The sequence below is a fragment of the Polyergus mexicanus genome, unplaced genomic scaffold (assembly GCF_030449975.1).
Source record: "Polyergus mexicanus isolate NDT 795.1 unplaced genomic scaffold, iyPolMexi1.0 SCAF_23, whole genome shotgun sequence".
NCBI classification, from domain to species: Eukaryota; Metazoa; Arthropoda; class Insecta; order Hymenoptera; family Formicidae; genus Polyergus; species Polyergus mexicanus.
Window position 1 is genome coordinate 4,037,762 of NW_027223343.1, and position 22,395 is coordinate 4,060,156.

Here is a 22,395-nt window from a genome sequence, read left to right on the forward strand (position 1 = left end):
AAAAGATTAATTTGACGGTCTAACCCTTGCGCTGAAACTTCAAATTTCGTGTCCGCGATCTTTGTGGTAGCCTCACTTCCTATCCGCGTGAGCGAATTCTGACCCATTTCACGAAGAAAAAAGCCAGGTCGGGCCTCTATCGGTTGTCCATCTAGTTGGCGTGTGACCTTTCGCATCCCTTCGTTACCTGGCCGCGCGAATAACGGATAAACGAACAATTTGGATTTCTTGAATTCATTTGTATGACAAAAGTACAGATAAAGTCGAAGTTTCTACTTTTTTTAAATTTATATATTTGTCTATGACAAATTCATCAGTGCTTAATCTTATATCATAAAACAAGCTGATACCTTTCAGTGTGAGATAAAATTAAGAGGAGCTGCGTTTAACGAAATGTATATAGTGAATATACAATGAATTCTATCATAATTGAGTCATAAAAATGTTTCCTAAAACTTGACTTTGGAATTGTGACAACAATAATGCCAAATATTATTTAAAAATACTAATGCTTACAAAATTATTTAAAATATTAAATCTTAATTATTAAAGATATGTAACTTTTAATATATAATATGTAATTTGATTGTATATATAATCAATTAATCAGCTACACACATTACGAAGAAATTTGTGGCTTTTAAACATGTTAGGCATGAGATTTCACATCGATTTTATAACGCTCATTGTCTTTACCTTAACTCTTGTCACACCGTGTTATTGTGATCGATTGATGTCATCTCTGCGTCTGCAGAAAATACGTAATTGAATTTCCTTGTTTCTACGTGTACTCTTGGACCACCTGTGACAGCTGCGTGTTCAACAATCTTTGAAAACTACATTTCGCCATTTAATTTTGTGCATAACATTTTCATTCAGTTAATAGATTTTGTTCATATTGACAAATTAAGGAATCAATATATTAATATATTAATCAAGATACATATACATATGTCGACAATTTTTTGCAATTTGGTTAACAAATTATAGTGTTGAGCAGTAATGCATATGGTAATCGGGAAAGATGTATTATGAGAAAATATATGCAAATCTTTCCTTACTATTTTTCATACCATTTAACATATATTGTATATATGTATATGTAAATACATGTATACATTATACATTTTGTTTATCTTTAGTTTGAGATATCTGACAATTTTATAAAACTTCTAATTATTAACTAATATTAGTTACTATTATTCTAAAAATACCAAGAAGGGAATGCTCCGCTAGTTAAAATTAAAAATAAGGAAATAAACGGCGTAAGGAGCAAAGCACAGTACTTAGGACGCAAAAAACAATGTTTATTAATGTTTAGTAACGTTATTTGTTGTGCTTTCCGGCGTCTGCGTTTATAATTCCCATTTTTTATTTAATTTCATGATCGGTAAATAGCATTCAAAAGTTAAAATTTTCGTCTTTTCAGTCTTTTACCAATGTACATATCATATACAAAATTTGCATTAATTATTCAGAAACAATAAAATATTAATTGCTCTTATATCTAGAAAAAACAAAAAGTCTCTATTATATTTAATTATATAATTAAATTAATATGTTATCTACTTAAGCAATTAATTGTCAATCACACATTATGATAAGATCAATACTTCATTACTACGATCGTTAGAAGGAGAATTTTCTTTAATCTGATTTGTTTGTGTTTGTGTCACATAGTATAAGTAGTAATTCTGCTTAGGTCATATAAATTGAGATTGTATAAGTGTAGAAGGATACAAAAGATCATGATGTTGGTCGTAGAGCATTATTCAAATTGTTATTTCAACTCTAAACGCAAGCACGATAAAGCAAAATTGTGAAATCTTTTTTTTTTTCTTTGGCAGCAGTTTTTATAGTATCATTCTAACAAAATTTATTTAAAATAATATATGTAGCGAAACTAGAAAACGCGAGAATTTAAAATATTCTATGCACAATTGTTCCTCTTTTTCAATTGATTTCTGTCTGGCAAGAAAAGCATTAAACTCGATAGCAATCCGTGGCGAAAACAATGCCTTGTTTCGTCAATCTTGAGATCCTTGATAAAAGAACATTCATTTCTAATATGGTCAATGTAATGAGTCCTCATATCTGCATTGGCGAGACGCATAATGTTCGTTAACCACGTACCGCACCATTGACTAGGCACTGAATTGCCTATGGTACAACTCATAAGGAACAAAAGCTTCGGGACGTGAACTATACACGGCCACGATATGACCATCCGATGATTCAGTACTTGGCGACACTAGACGGAACTATAAATTAAGATTAATTGGTCGAATTACATACGGGCCGTATTTGATGCCAATCTTGATGCGTAAAAATGTAAAATGATTAGATCAATTTCAAACATTTGATCGAACAAGCGAGTGTACATGCGATGAACACATTAATATCCAAACAGAACATATACTCAAAACATATTAATATTTATAAAAAATATTTTAATTTTACAGATACATTATTAAAATAATTACTAAAAATTCTATTATTTTTATGTTATTTAATAAGATCTTTAAAGATAATATTGTTGTTGTTAAATTTGACTTTCTAAAGTAATAAAATCGTATTATATGCCATATATGTCCTTATTTTTATATTTCTTAGAAAATATCCGGAAAGATTATCGTTATTTCAAGGCGTTTATTGATATTATACATTATTTTTGCAGTAACTCGTTTATTTTCTTCTATGATGCGGGGTCTACGTTTCCAGTTTGATAAGAACGCTCTAACGTCTGGTCGATTGCATGAAGGATATATACTTGAATAATACGCCTTGACCTCTCTTTTTTATTCGTTTTACAACGTCACTGTGATTTAAGTTTATCAGTGACGTCATAGAAAGCTTAACTCAAGAGCATTGCTCGCTCAGTAAAAACAGTCTTAATGAGTACAGCCGGTGCGGTTCGCGTGCCGACTATTTGGTTCCCTTATCACATCCGACGGAATCCTAAATATGCAGTTTTTCTTTAATCAATCCCACCGGAGGAAATGGCCGTATTCAAATCACACGCTGCCCAAATATAGCCTCATTTCTCGTCTGTTTATATCGCGCTAATCATATCGTAATTGGTAATAGACTTAATGTATTGCCTGGCCAGGAATTACTGCGACCAGATTAAAATAGATTGAAAGTATGAGCAAAATACGTCGGTTGATTATACGAGAATAATATTCGATGCGTTGTTTTGTGCATTTTTTAAATTTATTTTATAACTCTTTTTTAGTTTTTAACATTTTAATTTTTCAATATATATAAATCACACAATATTTAAATATAAATTAAAATAAATACTTTCTCTATTTTGTATGCTTCGTTATCTTTTTTTATTCATATATTTCAAAAAATATTTCCGATATTATATCTAAACAAGTACTTTTGTTTATATTTTTTATACGCATTTATATGTGTATAATATATTTCAATAAAAAATTCAAAATTTGTCATAAAAATTATTACTTTATTGTTTATTTAATAAACATACAGAAGTTTTATAGCCAGACTTTGATCAATATGTCTTATATTTTCCAGATTCAATCTGTTATCGCAAGAAAATAATTTATTATACATATAAATATGATATAAATGTATGAATTTATTTTCGATATATATAGTAAGAAGTGGAAATATATAATATAAAACGTAAATAAGACGAACTATTTGTGTATATATATATATATATATATATATATATATATATATACGGAGATAAAAATATCTTCTCCTTCTAATATACATATATTGTAATGTCAATCATCCGTTCCACAAATGATACGCTATTTAATCAAGCGATATTAATTAATTAAATAAACGTACTAATTAACCAAACAAATAAACATCTGAGATTATTTATTACAATAATTAATGAGATGATTTTAATCACTCCAATCACTTAAGCAATCGCGTTAAGTTCTATTATTATAAAAAAATCTCATGCATATGTTGATAATTAAAAAAAGAAACCAAAAAATGAAAAATAACACGCAATTGATCAGATGCAGATAATAACTTCCAAATTTATTGTATTCGGTTTACAGCATCATAATGAACTATAACAAACTTTGTAAATATTATGTAATAAATTTAATAATTTAAATTTTTTTTAATAAATAATATAATATAAATTTAAACTACATTTTTTTCTTTAAATTTTTCTTGCCTCTCATGTTAAATATAGTTCAAAATTGAGCAAGCAGCTAAATTGATAAATTAATAAGTTTCTGTTGACAACGAGACTTGCATCGACGTGACTGACCCATGAAAGATAAGCGATGACCCAAAGAATGTCTTCCTCGTACTTAAAGATGTAGAGGGGGACAGTTTTTATCTTGACCTTTCACATCTATATACTTTGCCGGGTCGAGATTCGTTCTACATACTGTGCGCTGAACATTTAACAGACTTGTCTCAGTAAGAGATGTTCAGTTTACGATCGCTCGCTCATCATGAAGGAACAGTCGAAAAGTGGTAACATTAAGAGTAAACATTAATATATATTTTTCTTATTTTCTCTACGTAATTTAATCATAATTGTAATTATATCATAATTACAGATAACTTATTAAAATATTAAAAAATAAAATCTAATAGTATTTCTCACTACATTTATATGTAATATGCATATTTATATTCTTACATTTTATTTACATTTTATTTTATATTTTTGTTACACATTTATTTATTACAAAATGATCATCCTTTGTTATAAATAAAAAATTGTTGCCGCGTATATATATTTTTCTAATTTATTATATTTATATACATTTATCATGTCAACATATTGTATATTATATACATTTTATCTTGAATCATATGTGTTTGTTTAAATACAATCTTTTTGCCATTTTATTAGTAAAATGTATAAGTAAATAAAAATTTATGTTTACAGAAAAAGACTTTGTAGTAACTTTCGAAGAAGGATTACAACAAGAGAAGCAGGAATATATAAGCAAGCTCAAATATTACACCATCTGTTGCAAGCAATGGATACGATGCATCAGACTAATATTTTTATTAGAACTGACGTTATTTTTTGGATGGGGCTGTTACATGATCTTACAGAGTTATCATTCACGAGTGATGGAAAATGAGGTTACGGATATCATTCGTGAGAGATATTTGCCAGAGATGTTTGAGTCAGTGTCTGAAGTACAGAAATCACATCCAGCTACGAAAGAAATGCCTGTGATATTTGTCAAACCGGAAATTATAACAGATAAACTAAATAATTTTCTGGGAGGCATAGAATCGAGTAAGGAACAAGGCAAGACAATTGTAATAGATGTAGACAGCATAATGCCAACGAGTACGCAGAATTCTATTAGCATGCTAAGTAATAATATGATGGAAGCAAGTGATATCAATAATTCACCGATGACATCACCGTCGGAAGATTTAGTGTATAACAAAGAATTTATGAAGAATTTGATGCCATGGAAAATTATTTCTTCCGAAGATTCCTTTAATAATAAAGGATTTCTTGAAAAATTGCAAAATATAGCTAAATCAATAGAAATTAGCGATTTAGAACCATTTGAAAACAGTTATGATTTTACTGAGGATGCTAATCGATTGGCTTTAAACAATCAGAAAGATCGTGCATTAGATACATCTAATGAAATCGAAAGTTTAGGACTTGATGTTACAACGAGTGCAAACCTTAAAGATTCTATGAATTTTAAAATAAATTTTAACTTTGACAATAGTCTGCAAAATCTGAGACAGAAATTTCTCGATTTAATGAAAATTGAGATGCAAGATGATCATGATGAGAAAAAAAATGGTTTTTTGGAAGCTTGGACTGACAAACAAGAAAATACATCTTTAGAATTAGATCTCGTTATATGTCCACCTTATCGATCTTCTGAATCTTCTGATATGTCTTCAGAACATTTGAACACAAATTCTTCGATTTCTCAATCTGTATCAGTATTAGAATTATTAGAACGAATAAAAAATATTTTGAGTAATGATAGTACAAAAAATAAAGATAAACATGATGCGGATGATAGTAACATGTCGATGTCAATACTATTTGATGCATTTGCGTCCGAAAGCGATGAGCATTTTGCTTTTGATACACAGATACCTATCGTACAAAATATACAAGATCATCATTCGTCAGAAATTACTGCAAACACAAAAGAAGAAGAAGCAAAATATAATTTAATGAAGAATATTAACTCTATTGATTCCGAGTTTTTGCAACCAAAAATACAAGATATTGCAGAATCTTCGACACCAAATGTTAAATTTCAGTGGTTTAATGCGCCCCCTACTTTTGCAAACGATTTACAATTTGGATTGAAAGACATATCAGGATCGACACAAAATCCATCATTAGAGGATACAATTGAGAACACGGAGACCAACACTTTTATTCCAGGAAAAAATAAATCCCGTATTCAATGCCAGACCGAACTCAAAATGAATGTTCTCAGAATTAAATGTCCTGTAATGATGATTGATGAAGAATGGAATTTTACATCTTCTGGTATACATGTAAACGATTTTTTAAACGTTAATAATTTCAAAGATAATTTTTTTAATATGGATGATTATAATGATGATTACGATAAGGATGAAAGTAAACAATCGAGGGATAAATTAATTTCTAACGAGAATTCTGATAAAAAAGTTGCAAGCTTGCAGCACAGTGTACCTAAAGTAACCGACGCAGTTGAATTACAAGAAAATATGCCAGTAAGAAGTTTGAAAAACGCATTTGATTTTACTTTCAAAATAGATTCTTTTGATGAACCAGAAATCGATAAAAACGATGAAATTAATAGTCCCGACAAAGAAGAAATAAAGCAAGAAATATCCTCTTCTTCTACAACAATATCCTCCTTTACTAGTGAATCTGATTCAGACATCGTCAATTTGAAAAAGGAGTTTAATCCATTATTAGAGATTTTCCATATGTATCAACAAAAACAATTCAAAGTTACAGAGGAACAAGATCTTTTAAATTTCAAAAATGCTGAAATTTTTTTCGAAAATAACAAACGCGTTTACGACTTGGAAAAGAAACTAATTTCTATATTTAATGATGAAATGTTAAATATAATAAAGCAAAAATATCTATCATCTGTAGAAAGTTTTTCTACAGATGATTATTCGGATTACATTTGCAGCATTACTAACATTTGTTCTTCGTTTCAAAATTCGTATCGTCAATTGTATGTTGAATTAAAAAAATTCTTGGAATCACGCAACGATACCCATAATCACGATAACCCATCCGATATAGGGAACGACTACAATTACAGAAAGAAACGAATGACTGATGATTTAACGGAGCAATATGGTAAGTTAATTATTATATTAAAAAAAGAAATATAAATAAACTTGTTAATATATCTTCCTTATTATTTATAAAATATATATATTATCCATAAAATAACTTTGAAAAATTATGTGTCTCTTCAGATAAGGGATAGTTCTTATAATATTTACCGACGTTGCTGGTAGCTATGTAAAATTATAATTTTATTTTTCATGTAACTAAATTTATTAATAAATGTGAATTAATATACTGTAACTAGAAACATTTTTAAGCTTCCATTTATTTATTTAAATACGTATATGTATATCAAAATTATGTTTTTTATATTACAGAACAAGTATCAAATACATTGGAAGAAATTAATAAAAATGTAAATGTATTACAAGATTTGAAAAAAATTTTTCAAAGAATGGAGGTTCTTGCCGCTTGCATCGATACACTTCATGAACGTCATCTTTTTAATAATAAACTGGATGATGATTATGTTTCGAATGAATTTTCGATGGAAATAACAAACACCGAGAATCAGATATAAATTCGTGAAAGGTAAATGGAAAATATATAATATATATAAATACTTCTATTTTTGTATACTATGCTAGTTTTTTATGTACTTCATAATTGATTTATAAAAATATTTGTTTTATTTATGCCGACTATATTATACATTCACACATCTATTACATTGTATAATAACTACATTATTATGATCAAAGAAAGAAAAACGAATAATAGATACGTATATACATACATACATATATACATACACGTACATATAAAGTACATTTCAATTGTTTTTTTATCGCACAATATGTTATTATATTTAATATGTATACTTAATATTTAATATTTTCTCTCACACGAAATTTGTTCGTAAACCTGTGGATATTTGACAAAAGCATGCCATGGTATAATTAGTGCGTTGCTCATATGCCTGCGCATAGGCCTTGAACTTATTTATGCTAATTTGTTACGATTTATATGTAGCTGCGTTAATCCGATAACGTTCCCATGCGTTGGTTGAATGACGATTACAATTGGCCATTCGATGATTATAAAACTGGCAAAGTAGGTCAGGCTCGTAAATCTAAATCTTTAGAATAGTTCTTGATTATGCATAATCTTTTAAGAGGTGTCATTTCTACTTTAGAATAAATTCTAGATTATAATTCTTGTATTTTACTACACATTACAAATGTCTTCTTCAATACTTATACATGGCGATGAAATTGCTACCTACGTCATTAATTACTAATTCAATTGTGCTACATCGTTTTATTTAACAAAGATATTTATTATATTTTAAGTTGACGCATCAATGTATCGTGTAATCGTTCATTAAAAGTATATAAAGCATATATTTTTGCAAATTGCACAATATCGTGCACAAAAAAATTCAATTTATTTATTTAACAATTCCAACATTTAAACTGATCAAAAATGTTGCAAAATATTCAATGTTACGTAAATGATATATTAATAAAGTATGATAACTGATCTTATCAAGTTTGTTATTGATTTGATACAGCGTTGCACTTCTTTATTAATGTCAGCACTCAGCCAATCATGATTTAATCGCGCTCTGACCTTACACCTTACCAATTTCGTGAAACATGCAAGATCGACCACGACAGTTCGATCAGTATTTCGATCGCCGGATGAGCATTTTGGTAAATTGCCTTGTAAATCACGGCACGTCTTGTACGCGTCTTGTTAAATTTATGAATTACACGCAAGTTTTCGTGATCAATGATTGATGCAAGCCTTTTCCTGCCGAAACAAAAGGTGAAGCGATTGTTATTAAAACGATATAATTCCATACGCGCCTTACTGCTACTATTGTATAAACAGATGTGGCAAAGCACGATGCACTTGGCGTGTAAGCAAACACATTTCTACGATAGTCTGGCCATAAAATACTGGCAACATAACAATAAATTTTCCGTCGCTTTCGTGCACACGCTGCCGGATGAGCCTCCTTTGTAATCTGTAAAGTTAACATTTCAAACTCGACCGTACTCGCTGACGAAGAGACGCGATAACGGGCACACTTAAAATGATAATGGAGAAACTATGCTAGATACTCAGATAAATTCTTATGAGAAATGCGCTAGAAATTTTAAGGGATAATAAATTTTGCAGGAAAAACTGTGCTCAATTTTTATAAACCTGTTTCTATTGTATGATAAAAATCTATTGTATGGTAAAAATCATGAAAAAAGAAAATATAATTAATATATTTTTATATCTATTAGACTTTTCAATTTTAATGAATGCTCCTTATAATTGCAACATGGATAATTTTTGCAAATTATTTGTTGCGGACACAAAAAAGAATAATGTAAGCTTTAAAAAAGATTAGTTGTTTGAAAAAAGTAAGTAACAAAAGAAACAACATATAAGCAAGCAATTTTTAAATATTATTTAATGTTTTTGATATATAAATAAATTTTTAATTGAAAATTTTTAATATGAACAATAAAAGATCAAATATTTAATTCGACGTATTGTTTAGATTGATTAAAATAATTGCGGCATTTTTATATTTAATATAATTTATATGAGGCGTCAATATAAAACGAATTTTTTTATATAAAGTTTGATCTCTCGTGTAATTGCGAAATATATATATATATATATATATTATAAGAAAGATTAGATCAAATTTCTTTGAATCAACTAGAAAAATTTAAATTGTTAATACAATCAAGATAGTAATTACAAAAGTTGGCCTGAGTGACTTTCTTGAAAATTAAAACGTTATTGTTATATACGTTTTATGGACTATTCAATCTCACGTATAATTTAGTAAGAAATGCTAAATTTAACCATTGATATATGAGGATCTATATTGAGAATAGATGCCAGATGATAACGATGCAGAGCAGAGCTTCGAAGGGTTGTTTCCTGGTAACGTCCTGAAAAGGAGCTAGGCTTTATGTGTTGGATTCTCATAAATTTTGTTGGTAATGCTCACGACTGTAACGATTCGGTAACAGAACATAGCCACATTTAATCGCGTCTTTCGCGATCGAAGTTCAGCCAGCTAGCTTCGTATTCAGATTCTCAAAGAAGGCGGTAAGATAACCACCTTACGGTAGAGTATTTTCTGCTTTAGTGGTGGCAGCACGGAGAATGTTTCATAGTGGGGGTGCTTTAAAGGCTTAAAAGGCCTTCTGACGTCCTTGTAACACGCAGTCTCGGAATCAAACATACTTGTATCCCGTGTAAGTAAGTGGATCGAAAGTGCGAGGAGTATTCTCATTTAAGTTGGCTATCGTTGGTTCCACGTTAAATTTTCATCAGTGTGATCTTGTGTATGGTCGAGATCAATTCGTTAAGAAATCAAACGAAAAAATAGAGCCGAGTGGAATAAAAGTTTATGTAAAAAAAAAAAGTGACTTTTTTTCCTCGTGAGTTATCTCTTTACTAAAGTCTTCATTTGTGATTTGTGGCATCGTATAAGTGATAATAATTTAATTATTTGCATAAAACAATCTATCGAGAAACAATGAAAGACGGAATGTGTTTCCGAATAATTATATCAATTTTATTGATTATATCAATATTTTCGCCGCCAATGTCCGATGCCCTTACTACTTTTGGGAAGACCAATCCGAATCAAAATACTCCAACAGCGTCACCAACACCGAGTATGTATATAAATTAAATAATAAAAATTTAAAGTTAATAATGCGAGTAGCATGTATATCTAAATAAGTATATTTTAAGAATAATAGTATAATATTTTTTTTTGCAGTTTTATTTATTTTAGTAAAATTATATAATTATACTCTATTATTATTATAATTTCGAAAAAGTAATTGTTTTAATAAATTTTTGATATATTAGATTTTTATAAATTTTTTACACAAATAAATTATTAATTTGTATTTATCGTGTGATAAAGATATGCGTTTTACAACAACTTAATTACAATAAATAATTTTGAAGTATATCTAATAGAGAGAGAGAGAGAGAGAGAGAGAGAGAGAGAGAGAGAGAGAGAGAGAGAGAGAGAGAGCGCATATTTATCAAGGCATATTTACAATCGATAAATATCTTAATGCATATAGCAATTTTATTTTAACGTTGTTTATTTATTTCATATTAAACAGAAATTCTAAAAATCATAGAATCGTAATTATAGATTCCGTAAGAATCGTAAGAATTGTAATTATAGATTCCCTATTTCCTCAATTTAGATTTCTATATATACGTATATATAATGTTTCAAAATTTTAATTTAACGCCCTTTATAAAATTGTATAGAAATAATACTCCATTTTACATACATATAATATTATTCTGATATCAAACTTAAGTACATTATAGATACTATAAAAATGTATAATATAAATTTATATCAATAACATTGGTATTTCTATAAATATGTAAATTAGTATTTAATAATCAGACGCAATTTTATTCAAAAATTTTTAAAATTTCCGCAAGAATAAAAATCTCATATTCTTGAGAGTCAAGGTTAAATAGAAATGCAGATGAATACTAATGCTCTGCTGAATGTCAGAGTTCTAGTTTGTATGACTTTTTGATGATCACCATTCTAAGTTCTTCATACTGTTTCTTGCACAATCACAATATAATTGTATTTATAGATTTTATTCCATAAAGATAGAGAAGTTCTTCGAATAAATATTTTAAATATTAAATAAAAACACGGCATAGCAAGAAAAAAAATTATTAATAATTATAACGAACTTTATAAATAGAAGGAAGACAAAAACATTTGCATTTATAATTTATGTTATGTATTTTTGGCGATTCAAGATTTTTATCATAGGATTTTAATTTATGGCTGCTATTTTTGTTATTTTTAATTTAAGAGATTACAGTTTTTTTATATAGAATAATATTTACAATTATAGTTGGTAAAGCTCGCGAATGCAAGATAAAAAATGATTGTGATGGAATTCAAAATACAACGTGTATGGCGGATCCTCGAGATGGAAGAACCCGATGTCTCTGCGGTGATTACACGGCACCACTTAACGGTCTCTGCGCTAATAAATTCAAAGGTAGATAGCAGATTTTTACAATGTTTGTTCTATATTACCATTACTCGTTATGTAACAAATGAGAATAGTAAGATAAGATCAGAGTTTTTACTTGGAGAGATCGACTTTAGTATATAAGAGATCTCTCACACACACATCAATCGACAAGTATTTTAACGTATTCTTCGAGAAATTTGCAGGGATAGAAAATTAATTTCAGATTCGTCGAAAAATCTGCCGTTGAAACATTTTTCGATAGGATTTAGGCATGCTGTATCCTGACATGTAACATAATTTTTCTTGTTCAAATTTTTGTATGCACGATAAAGTATTTCCGATATTTTGCATGTTATTTGTCTCGTCTATTGTTTTAATTTCGTTGAGATAGTCAAACTTTGGATGAGATGATTATAGCTGGAAGCCGGTACCAAGATTTGCATATACTTACGTGTTGTATTGCAATATGTGAACATATGACGATGTTCGTAGTCGGTCTATGATTATCTATGCAAATTGGTACGGATAAAGAGTACTGCCCCGACCTATCTTCAATGGTTATACCACTGTTACCCGTTTCTCGCAGTATTTCCTGCACGGCAGGAGAAAGCGTAATAGTAGAGAACGACAAACAAAAAATACATATTTAATCATTATTTTTTTTACAAATTATGTTGTGAAAAAAATATTACAATATTATAACATTTTACAAATTATAAACCATGATTATATAAGTAAAGACGTCTGCATAATTGTTATATTAAATTACATCAAATGTGACAATAAATGATTGATAGAAATGATAGTAATAACCGTACCTAGCACCGTGCAATAAAATTGAACTACTAAATCTTAAAACTTTGAAAACTGCATAAAGTAATTGTATAACTATATAACCAAGTGATTTGTAGTTCGATACGTAATATTAGAGATTCGTGAAACTACCCGGAAACCCGGCAATTTCATTTGATTAGATGATCACTATGCACGTTTCCTATTTGATTTTGAGCAAAGTTGCCGATGATTACCTCGGACATTTAAGCGCAATTAACCGAAATTACAAATCGATCACTGCTTAAAGTTCTGTCGACATTATATTCAAGCTCGAGAAATTAGATAGAGCTTACATTTATACAGCAATTAATAAGAATTGCACGAACTCACATATATCACTTTTTTAAATAAATGTTTAAAATTTTTTGTAAAAGTAAATTCAAACTTTAAAAAACAAAAAATATAAAGCTTGCTCTCTGGATCAGTTTTTTATGCAAATTGTTAGGTCATTTTAAAAATTTGCATTCTTTTCTTTTAGCGCTTCATGCACTCTGCAATAACAACGAAGAGTGCGTAGAAGATGCCCATTGCGTTGTACACAATACTACTTTGGGGAAACGATGTTATTGCCAAGATGGATTTTATCAAGAAACTCCATTATTTTGTAACGGTAAGCTTCATTCATTGTCATTTTACAAAATTCTTGTTAATTCAGTGGGGACAATATACAATATTAGACAAATTGATTGCGATCTCTATACATTACGCAACAATAATATTTATTACTGCCGTTTTAATGATATTATACAAAACCTAAGTTTCTATAAAAATTTAAATACAATTTGATAATTATCATTATAATAATAAATTTTAAATTTTTTGTGGTTTGTAAAAGATATGTATTAATATTATAAGACAGGTTTTTTTTTTTAATTTTGTATATAAAATATTTTGTTAAATAGAAGAAAATATTCTATTAGTTTTAGTATTAATTAATATGTTGATTATTGCTATATTTAATTAGTGTATTAATAATATTTTCATTTAAATACAATATCTGACTCTTTTGCTTCTCCAGAAAAATATAGGATGTTTTAATCTACATGCAGTTAGATTTAAAAAAAAAGTGATAACAATTTGCGTATTAAATATTGTTTATCATCTGCATTTAATAGGAAATATTGAATGAATATAATATACATATAGTTTAGATGTTTTAAAATTTATAGTCTATATGAGTCTCATGAAAAATATGTGTTGTAATAACAGTTTGAGTATTTTTATAAAACTAGCTATGAAATAGCTGGGCGAATATCGCCTTTTCGCACGTACGAGATGCTGATATTAAAAATGTATTATCAGCTTAAAATGTTATTTACATCCTTCGTAGGTTGCTCATCCATCTTCACGTTGTATACGATGACTTTTCTGGCTGTTTCGCTTATTCTCGGAACACTTAACTACATCTAAATCTTCAAGCTCTTTCAAAAATTATCTTGTCAATTCCTGAACTTGTATAACCTAACCTCAGTAGAGAAATAATAATTCTTCGAATTAATGAATCTGACATTGCGCAAGAATATATTGTACTTGCTAGAATACAGTTATTTATAAGAGTATCATCAATCTCGTTAATTTAACGAAGCATGATATTTAAGTATGATTACATTGTATGAATACATTCAAATTTTAAAATGGTAAAGCATATTTATGTGTAAAATAGCCATACATTTTTATCTTGAATCTAGACTGTTGCAGTAATCGCGCACTTTTTTGCGATTATAGATTTTTTCGAAAAATTATTTTTCTTTGATAAAGAGAAATTTGATAATCACATCTTCTTCCGCAAAATTTTAACAAGAATCCATATAAAATAGTAAGACATTTACATATTTCGCAGATTTACAATTATTTATAATTGACTTTTTCTTTCGTCGTCATTATCCCTACTTTATTTGTAAGTAATTCAGAAAAAATGTACGGTTTCTGGAACAGTCTGTATACATATAAAATATAAAATTCACTATATTACAAGTATAACGTAAAGTTTCATATTTTCTAATTCTATTTCTCTTATTCGTTTTAAATTTGGAAAATTATATCTATATTCAACCGTCTTATAACCGACGTATATATAATATATTGAAATCCTATAATTAGCAATAAGATGTGTAATACTACATTTAAATTGTAAAGAAAAGTTCAAGTAGTTTTGCATTTTTTATCGTATAAAACAATGAATAATATAAATTTTTATTCACTCTTAATTTTGAATCTATACAAATAAACGATTTTGCTCTTGCCATTTTCAAAAAATTTTTATTTAAATAAATATCACTATATCGATTTTATGGTCTTATGTAATTGTATTGATAGTGTAATGATTACAGAAAAACTGTTCGTTATTTAATTACTATTATTATATTATTAATTTTCATATTCTGTTTTATAATAATCACAATAGAAGTAAAAAAATTATAAAAAAGAGTATATAATATTTATATAACTGAGATAAAATTTATTATTAGAATGAATTAATTGGATTGTTGAATTTAACTATCTTTAGAATTCTAAATAAAAAAATGATATTTTATTAGTATGTACATTTTTATAGTGTGTATATGATTAAGCTTCATGTTTTAAGAGCATTAAAAGACATTCATTTAGATGTACATATTAATATATTAAGTATAATTTATTCTTTAATATATGAAAATATACAATGTATGTATATTTTCTTGATTATACAAAACAACACAAAAATTTTTATCTTAATTCTGTAAATCGATTTAAATGTGATCATTGAAGTAAGTCTTTTTAAGAAATATGAACTTTTGCCAATAATGCCTTATAAGTACTATGATAACATAAATTGCACTCGATAAATAATGTATTTATTCCTCTCTCTGTACTCTATCATATATTTATCATATATTTAGAATATTTATTAATCTCACAGAGATTTATTGCAAGCTTTAATTTATTATAGTGTAAGTATCTTTTGTAAACTTTGTAATGTAATGATAGAGTTATAAAAAAATATAGACTTAATAATTAATCTCACTTTAATATCATGTTATGTATTTAAATATTTTGTGCACAAATAAAACCTTGAACCTTTTCGAAACATTTATTTATTCTCAAGTATGGAAGATGATAATCAAAATCTTTATACAGATATTATACATAAATATCTCATTTATTTCGATGTAATGCACTGCATTATGTAGTACACATATAAAATACTTTTTCATTATCACTTTTTCCTAAATACCAATTGTGTTACAGTGTTTCCTGTCTGCCCACCAAACTGAAATGTATCTGTAGGAAGTTGATTTTCGAGTTCGAAATCTGTAAAGAGTAATTATATTGTCACAAAACATATATATCTTAAAAAATCGTCTTTGCAACAATTTTTTTCGCAAGAAAAAGATATATATATGATATAATTATTAAAAAAATAATAAGCAAAACTATTAAAATTTCATTATAAATTGTACTAACGACTCGTGAAGTGTTTCAATAATTCTTCCTTGGTCCAATTGCAAGAAGTTAATACTAAATATCCTTCTGGCAAAAGAATGCGGTGTATATTTTCTACATATTTCTGCCGCTTCGCTGTCGGATCTTCCGGATTTAAACTGATAGCATCATAAGTGCCTTTATCGTGAACGACTTTAAAGTCGTTACGTAATGTATTATTGAGAATATCGCAGACTTCTAATTTCACATTTGGTAAATTGTTATCGTTCAACACCATACGGGCGAGATCTACCGCTTTCTGTGAATAATCTACTCCCATCAAGTGTGCAAATCCTTGTTTTGCAAGTTCCACCAAGGTCATTGCATTACCGCATCCTATGTCGATTATCTTGTCGCTTTCTCTGTTTAAATCTAATTTCGTAGTGATCCATCTAGAAAACGATCCCATTTGTTAATTTCAAAATTTACGCGTGTATGTATGTATATATATATATATATATTTTTTATTTTTTTCTTTTTCATTTACATTTTTATCTTTTTATTTATTTTTAACATTTTTAGAAAAAAGCGGGATATATATAAACAATATACTTTCATTATGTCAATAAAAAATAAGTTTTAATTATCTTTCCCAATCCATACATATTGTATTATTATCATCATTCATTTATAACAAATGGATCACCGTACCAATAGTCAAAAATTATATGTTATATATTTTATGAGTAAAATATTATAATATAATTTAATATAATAAATTTGCTTTCGCCTTCATTTTATATATAAAATTATCATATTAATAAGATATTCAAGCTGCAATTTTATATAATTATTTTTTATCATTTTAACACTTTCTAGCTGCACTGATAATGAGGTAAATAAAAAAAAAAGAACTATCAAGCCTTAATAACTAATGCTTTTAAATATATAAATATATTTCCTGATTATATTTTTGAAGGATCATTTTTCATACGCTTAAAAAATGTAAAATACAGGTAACAATAAAAATAGCAAAGGGACAATCCTTGATCAGTAACCATCCGCAGTTGGAAGGCCGGGAAGTAAAAAAGATTGTAATTTTTATCAAGGTCTCTCTTATCATTTTCTATGTGTTTACCCCAACCATTGCTTTTCAGGCATCGCAAAATTTTTTTTATTTCCTGGCCTTCCAACTGTGAAAGGTTACTGATTAAGGATGCTTATTATCGCACAACGAAAGCTAAATCGTATAACTTATTTGATATGAGGGAATGCAATTCTATTTATTATTATTTTTTATTATTTTTTATTTATTTACATTCTATTTTTTATTGCACCGCTTTTATTCAACTGACCGCTTTTAAACGAATTATGTATTTTTTTCATGACTCTATTTTATTGAACATCGTTGACTTAATTATATATTTATTTGATTACTATATGTATTAATTTTATTATAAATTGCGCTGAAGATGGCCTGAAGAATGGGACCGAAATGTACGCAATTTGTGATTAACAAATGATAATAAACTATTGTTTGCGCCTCAATAACTGCGCTTGGCTCATATTGCCTCTATTTTTATTGTTATTTATATTTTTAAGAGCCTATTATATTTTAGATAAAATAAGAATTATATTTCTAAAAGACGGCACATTTCTATAATATCTACAGTAGAAAAAGCCATTGCTGCTGATACCAACGGAATGCAGTTACAAGAGAAGATAGTTTCATAGGTGGCGTTATGAGTAACGCGCGAGGAATTGCCTCGATCGCGTCGTGTTTACATTTTCGCGCGAAAGTCTATCGATTTTCCGTTGTGTTGTTTACTCGCGGTGTGTAAAACGCGTGTTCGCGGTTAGTCCACCTAGCTCGCTTACCGTACGATCTTGCGCGAGTTGGCGGTGCCGAACCATATCTCGCCCACGTCGCCGTGATCGCGGAAGTTGTCGAGTTCCTGGGCGTACGCGTTCTCCCAGCTGCAACAGATACGGAGGAGCGTCAAGCAAAAGCTGCGAGTAATGCACAATGAGCGTTGCGCGATCACGGTAGGTGTTACTTACAATTCGAGAGTGCCCAGATTCGATGGTGCCAATTCCTCGCTTTCTTGCTCTGTCATAATTTTATTGCGATTCTCGGCCTGATTGCCGAATGATAGATCCGATACGATCAGATCCCGTCACGTCAGAATTCCACAGTTGTCATCAACCGGTTAATCACGTTGTTATAAACAAAGAAATGAATTAATTCAAAGTCAAGTATATACAAAAGTTTAATAGATAATATTTATTAATCGTGAACCGGTCCAACAAGTTTCAACGTGGAAGCAAGACCATTTGTGTTGCTTCGAAATTTCATGGTTAGATGGCAGTAGCATCTAAAGAGCTTTACTTATTTTATTTGATTAATATATGTGAAAATAAAAAAAAATATATATATATATATATATATATATATTTTTAATCTTTTATTATCGATAAAACATCAATGTTTTTATTATTATAATTATTTTTATCAATCTAGGGAAATATTCTTTGTAGAACTGGCGCAATTCCAATCGACATATTTACACCGCTTTTATTTGTATAGGATTTCATTCGCGAACATATTTGCGTGTGTTGTGTCGAACCTAACCTTATCGACTGGAATCGTCTAACGGTACTCGCTGTCATCGTGATAATGCACGTTTTTTGTTAACTTACACATCACAATTTTAAACTTTTTGGCTCAAGTTCTCAAGTTCTATTCATTGAGATATGAGTGTCAACAAGCTGTTAATAAATTTGTGTTTTGGTAAGTAAATAGATTAACTTGATTTTTATATCCTGTAACAATCATCAACTGATTGCAATATTGAGTAATAATAAGAGAATATCAATATTAACATAGATATAATGATAAGAGAATATTAATAATAATATCGTATAAGTATATCTCTATTTATGTATAACACTTATAAAATTGTTAGCTGCAATGTGTGTTGATATTAAAGTCAAAGTATTTTTTATTGTTTTAAATGAACAAGCAATACTAATTATTTTTTAATCTATATTGTTTTAATATTATAAACCTTAATTTTATAAGAACTGTAAGTCTATGAAACAGAACACTGCTATATATACAAGCTACAGAGTTTTCACAGTCTTTGACTACAACTGGAATAATTCTGTGCTTCAAATTTATTCTTTTTTTTATTGATCTTTGAGATTATTTACTTTTATACAATAATTAAATGAGACAGAGTTCTATATAATAATAATATAGTATTTTATAGGACAACAATGTACAAAACTCTCTACTGTAACACGACGCTATGCTTCTTTTGCTGCAAATCTAGCGAATGATGATAATATAAAACCAAAAACTGGCATATTAATGTTGAATATGGGTGGTCCTGCTAATATTGATCAGGTCCATGAATATTTATTAAGAATAATGACTGATCGTGATATGATTCAGTTACCAATACAAAGGTTCTCTATATATATATATATGTGATATAGTAGCGAGTATTGTATAAAAGAGATATCTTACAGAATTATTTTGCAGTAAATTAGGTCCTTGGATAGCCAAACGTCGTACTCCAGAAGTTCAAAAAAAATATTCTGAGATCGGTGGTGGATCACCAATTCTGCAGTGGACAAATAAACAGGGCGAACTTTTATGTAAAAAATTAAATAAAATTTTACCTGAAACTGCACCCCATAAACATTATGTTGCTTTTCGATATGCAGATCCTCTTACAGAGGATACTCTTGAGAGGATACGCAAGTATGATTTTATTATATTCTCTTAAATATACAATGTGAACTTGCACAATCTAAAAATATTAATATTAGGAGATAATTTGAATTAATTATTTATATTTTTTATATTTACTTTTTCAGTGATGGTGTGCAACATACTGTTATTTTTTCTCAGTATCCTCAATATAGTTGTTCAACTTCAGGTTCCAGTTTTAATGCTATATATAATTATTACAAAATTAGGTGATTGTTATTTTATTTACTTTTAGATAAGAATCATAAAAAAATTAATGCACAATCACAAATATAGCACATATTGCACATAGTGTTTTACTGTATATATATATATTTATTCTAAATTATACAGGGTATATCTGAGATGTATGATTTGAATTATATATTATATATATATATATATATATATATATATATATATATATATGTTATATAGAAATAGAAATAAATAAGATAGATGACGATACAATGGACAAAAATAGATGTGTATATAAAACAGATCGAAATTACATCTTTACAGAGAGTTGCCAAGCGAGATGAAATGGAGTATAATAGATAGATGGGCCACACATCCGCTCCTTATAAAAACTTTTGCTGAAAGGATCAAGCATGAACTTGCACAGTTTCCTAGCGAAAAAAGGGACAATGTTATAATTTTATTTTCAGCTCATTCGTTGCCATTGCAGGTTTTAACCATTTTTAACTTAATATATATTAACTTTTGTGATCATTTAGAAATTAGTTTTGACTAGCGTTTTTTGAATAATTACTAGGTTGTAAATAGAGGCGATTCTTATCCCGCGGAAGTTGGAGCTACAGTAGCATTAGTTATGCAGGAACTAAATTATTGCAATCCATATAGTTTGGTATGGCAATCGAAGGTACATATATATAAATATATATATTGTAATATATATGTAATATGTTTAAAATTTAACGAACCTTAGAAGAAATATTTCATTCGATGCATTATATATTATGAAATATAATATATATATTTAGGTTGGACCAACGGCGTGGTTGGGGCCTTTTACCGATGAAGCGTTAAAAGGCTATGTTAAACAAGGCAAGAAAAATTTTATTTTGGTACCTATTGCATTTATAAACGAACATATTGAAACCCTCCACGAATTGGATATAGAATATTGTCAAGAACTTGCCCAGGAAGTAAGAATAAGCTCTCATATTTTACTGTTTATTTTGTTTATAATGAACAAGAGTATTTTATATTTAATCTTTTTAGCTTGGTATAGAGGAGATACGAAGGGCTGCGGCTCCTAACGATCACCCTATTTTTATCAATGCTTTGACAGACATTGTTGCTTCTCATCTTAAATCGCAACAACCTATAAATCCTAAATTTTTAACGCGATGTCCGCATTGCGTAAATTTAAATTGTGAAGCTAGTAAAAGTTGGTATGCTAAGATATGTAAAAGGATGTAAAACTTTATAATTTTTGCGATATTGAAATTATATATTTTGTTTATAGATATAAATATTATTTTTTTAAAGATACGATTAATTATGCAACCTGCTATGTATATGTATATATGTATAAGATTATATAATATTACATGTTACATAAAAGAATGTTAATAATTGTATGAAAAAGTGAACACAGGATATACGAATTGTACATATATTTATATATATTTTGTAAATACTGTGTGTGTGTGTATATATATATATATATATATATATATTTAATAATATTGATTAAATCACATAATATTCCTTATATTTTGTTGTAAAACCTTCGTAAATTTCCTTAGCAATCCATCTCAAAAGTCAATTATTAATTCATTAAAATATTCGTCACTTTCGAGACATCAGTGTTTGTTAAAATATTTCGTCGCTTTCGATATCATAATCTAAGAAAACGTGATATTGCCAACTCTTAAATAAATATAATATCTAGCTCACATATCAATATAATATCTATAGTTTTCATATGAATTTATATATATTTTGTCCGAGTTTAGCGCATTTCAACTCTTTTCACGATTACATTAAATGCATCGACGATTTCGATGTTAAACTTAGCCTTGGAGGCTTTTACTTGAAACAATTTGACGGCAATCAGACCG

General features: G+C 28.3%; 5 protein-coding genes across 7 annotated transcripts in view; 4 read left to right on the forward strand and 1 right to left on the reverse strand.

Moving 5' to 3' along the window:
* The first annotated feature begins 4,396 nt into the window (after positions 1 to 4,396).
* LOC138942665 (uncharacterized) lies at positions 4,397 to 9,423 on the forward strand. 2 transcript variants are annotated; one of them, XM_070313057.1, is made up of 3 exons: positions 4,397 to 4,476; positions 4,898 to 7,318; positions 7,630 to 9,423. In XM_070313057.1, the coding sequence occupies exons 1-3, from the start codon at positions 4,455 to 4,457 to the stop codon at positions 7,830 to 7,832; spliced, it is 2,646 nt and encodes an 881-aa protein (XP_070169158.1). In that variant the 5' UTR covers positions 4,397 to 4,454; the 3' UTR covers positions 7,833 to 9,423. The 2 variants fall into 2 exon arrangements, with proteins under 2 accessions (XP_070169158.1, XP_070169157.1); XM_070313056.1 differs by having other exon boundaries at positions 4,425 to 4,488.
* A 1,056-nt stretch (positions 9,424 to 10,479) lies between these two features.
* On the forward strand, positions 10,480 to 16,219 carry Sosie (sosie). Its single transcript, XM_070313166.1, has 4 exons — positions 10,480 to 10,950; positions 12,187 to 12,336; positions 13,625 to 13,756; positions 14,477 to 16,219. The coding sequence occupies exons 1-4, from the start codon at positions 10,809 to 10,811 to the stop codon at positions 14,554 to 14,556; spliced, it is 504 nt and encodes a 167-aa protein (XP_070169267.1). The 5' UTR covers positions 10,480 to 10,808; the 3' UTR covers positions 14,557 to 16,219.
* LOC138942716 (EEF1A lysine methyltransferase 2) overlaps positions 15,992 to 22,395 on the reverse strand; it is a 194,726-nt gene continuing 188,322 nt past the window's right edge. The window contains exons 4-7 of the mRNA XM_070313165.1: positions 18,610 to 18,686; positions 18,427 to 18,525; positions 16,591 to 17,000; positions 15,992 to 16,437 (exon numbers count right to left, since the gene is read on the reverse strand). Of these exons, the coding sequence (XP_070169266.1) occupies positions 16,343 to 16,437; positions 16,591 to 17,000; positions 18,427 to 18,525; positions 18,610 to 18,665 (660 nt within the window). The 5' untranslated portion in view covers positions 18,666 to 18,686 and the 3' untranslated portion in view covers positions 15,992 to 16,342. The remainder of the gene's footprint in view (positions 16,438 to 16,590; positions 17,001 to 18,426; positions 18,526 to 18,609; positions 18,687 to 22,395) is intronic.
* On the forward strand, positions 18,514 to 21,972 carry Fech (ferrochelatase, mitochondrial). Of its 2 annotated transcripts, XM_070313162.1 has the most exons (9): positions 18,514 to 18,594; positions 19,136 to 19,339; positions 19,821 to 20,019; positions 20,096 to 20,317; positions 20,434 to 20,535; positions 20,828 to 20,993; positions 21,081 to 21,188; positions 21,310 to 21,474; positions 21,551 to 21,972. In XM_070313162.1, exons 2-9 carry the CDS (start codon positions 19,303 to 19,305, stop codon positions 21,749 to 21,751), a joined length of 1,200 nt encoding a protein of 399 aa, XP_070169263.1. In that variant the 5' UTR covers positions 18,514 to 18,594; positions 19,136 to 19,302; the 3' UTR covers positions 21,752 to 21,972. The 2 variants fall into 2 exon arrangements, with proteins under 2 accessions (XP_070169263.1, XP_070169265.1); XM_070313164.1 differs by lacking the exon at positions 18,514 to 18,594 and having other exon boundaries at positions 19,022 to 19,339.
* The window catches only part of Invadolysin (leishmanolysin-like peptidase, invadolysin), a 250,924-nt gene continuing 247,049 nt past the window's right edge, over positions 18,521 to 22,395 (forward strand). The window contains exon 1 of the mRNA XM_070313160.1: positions 18,521 to 18,594. The gene's annotated coding sequence lies outside the window, so the exon portion shown is untranslated. The remainder of the gene's footprint in view (positions 18,595 to 22,395) is intronic.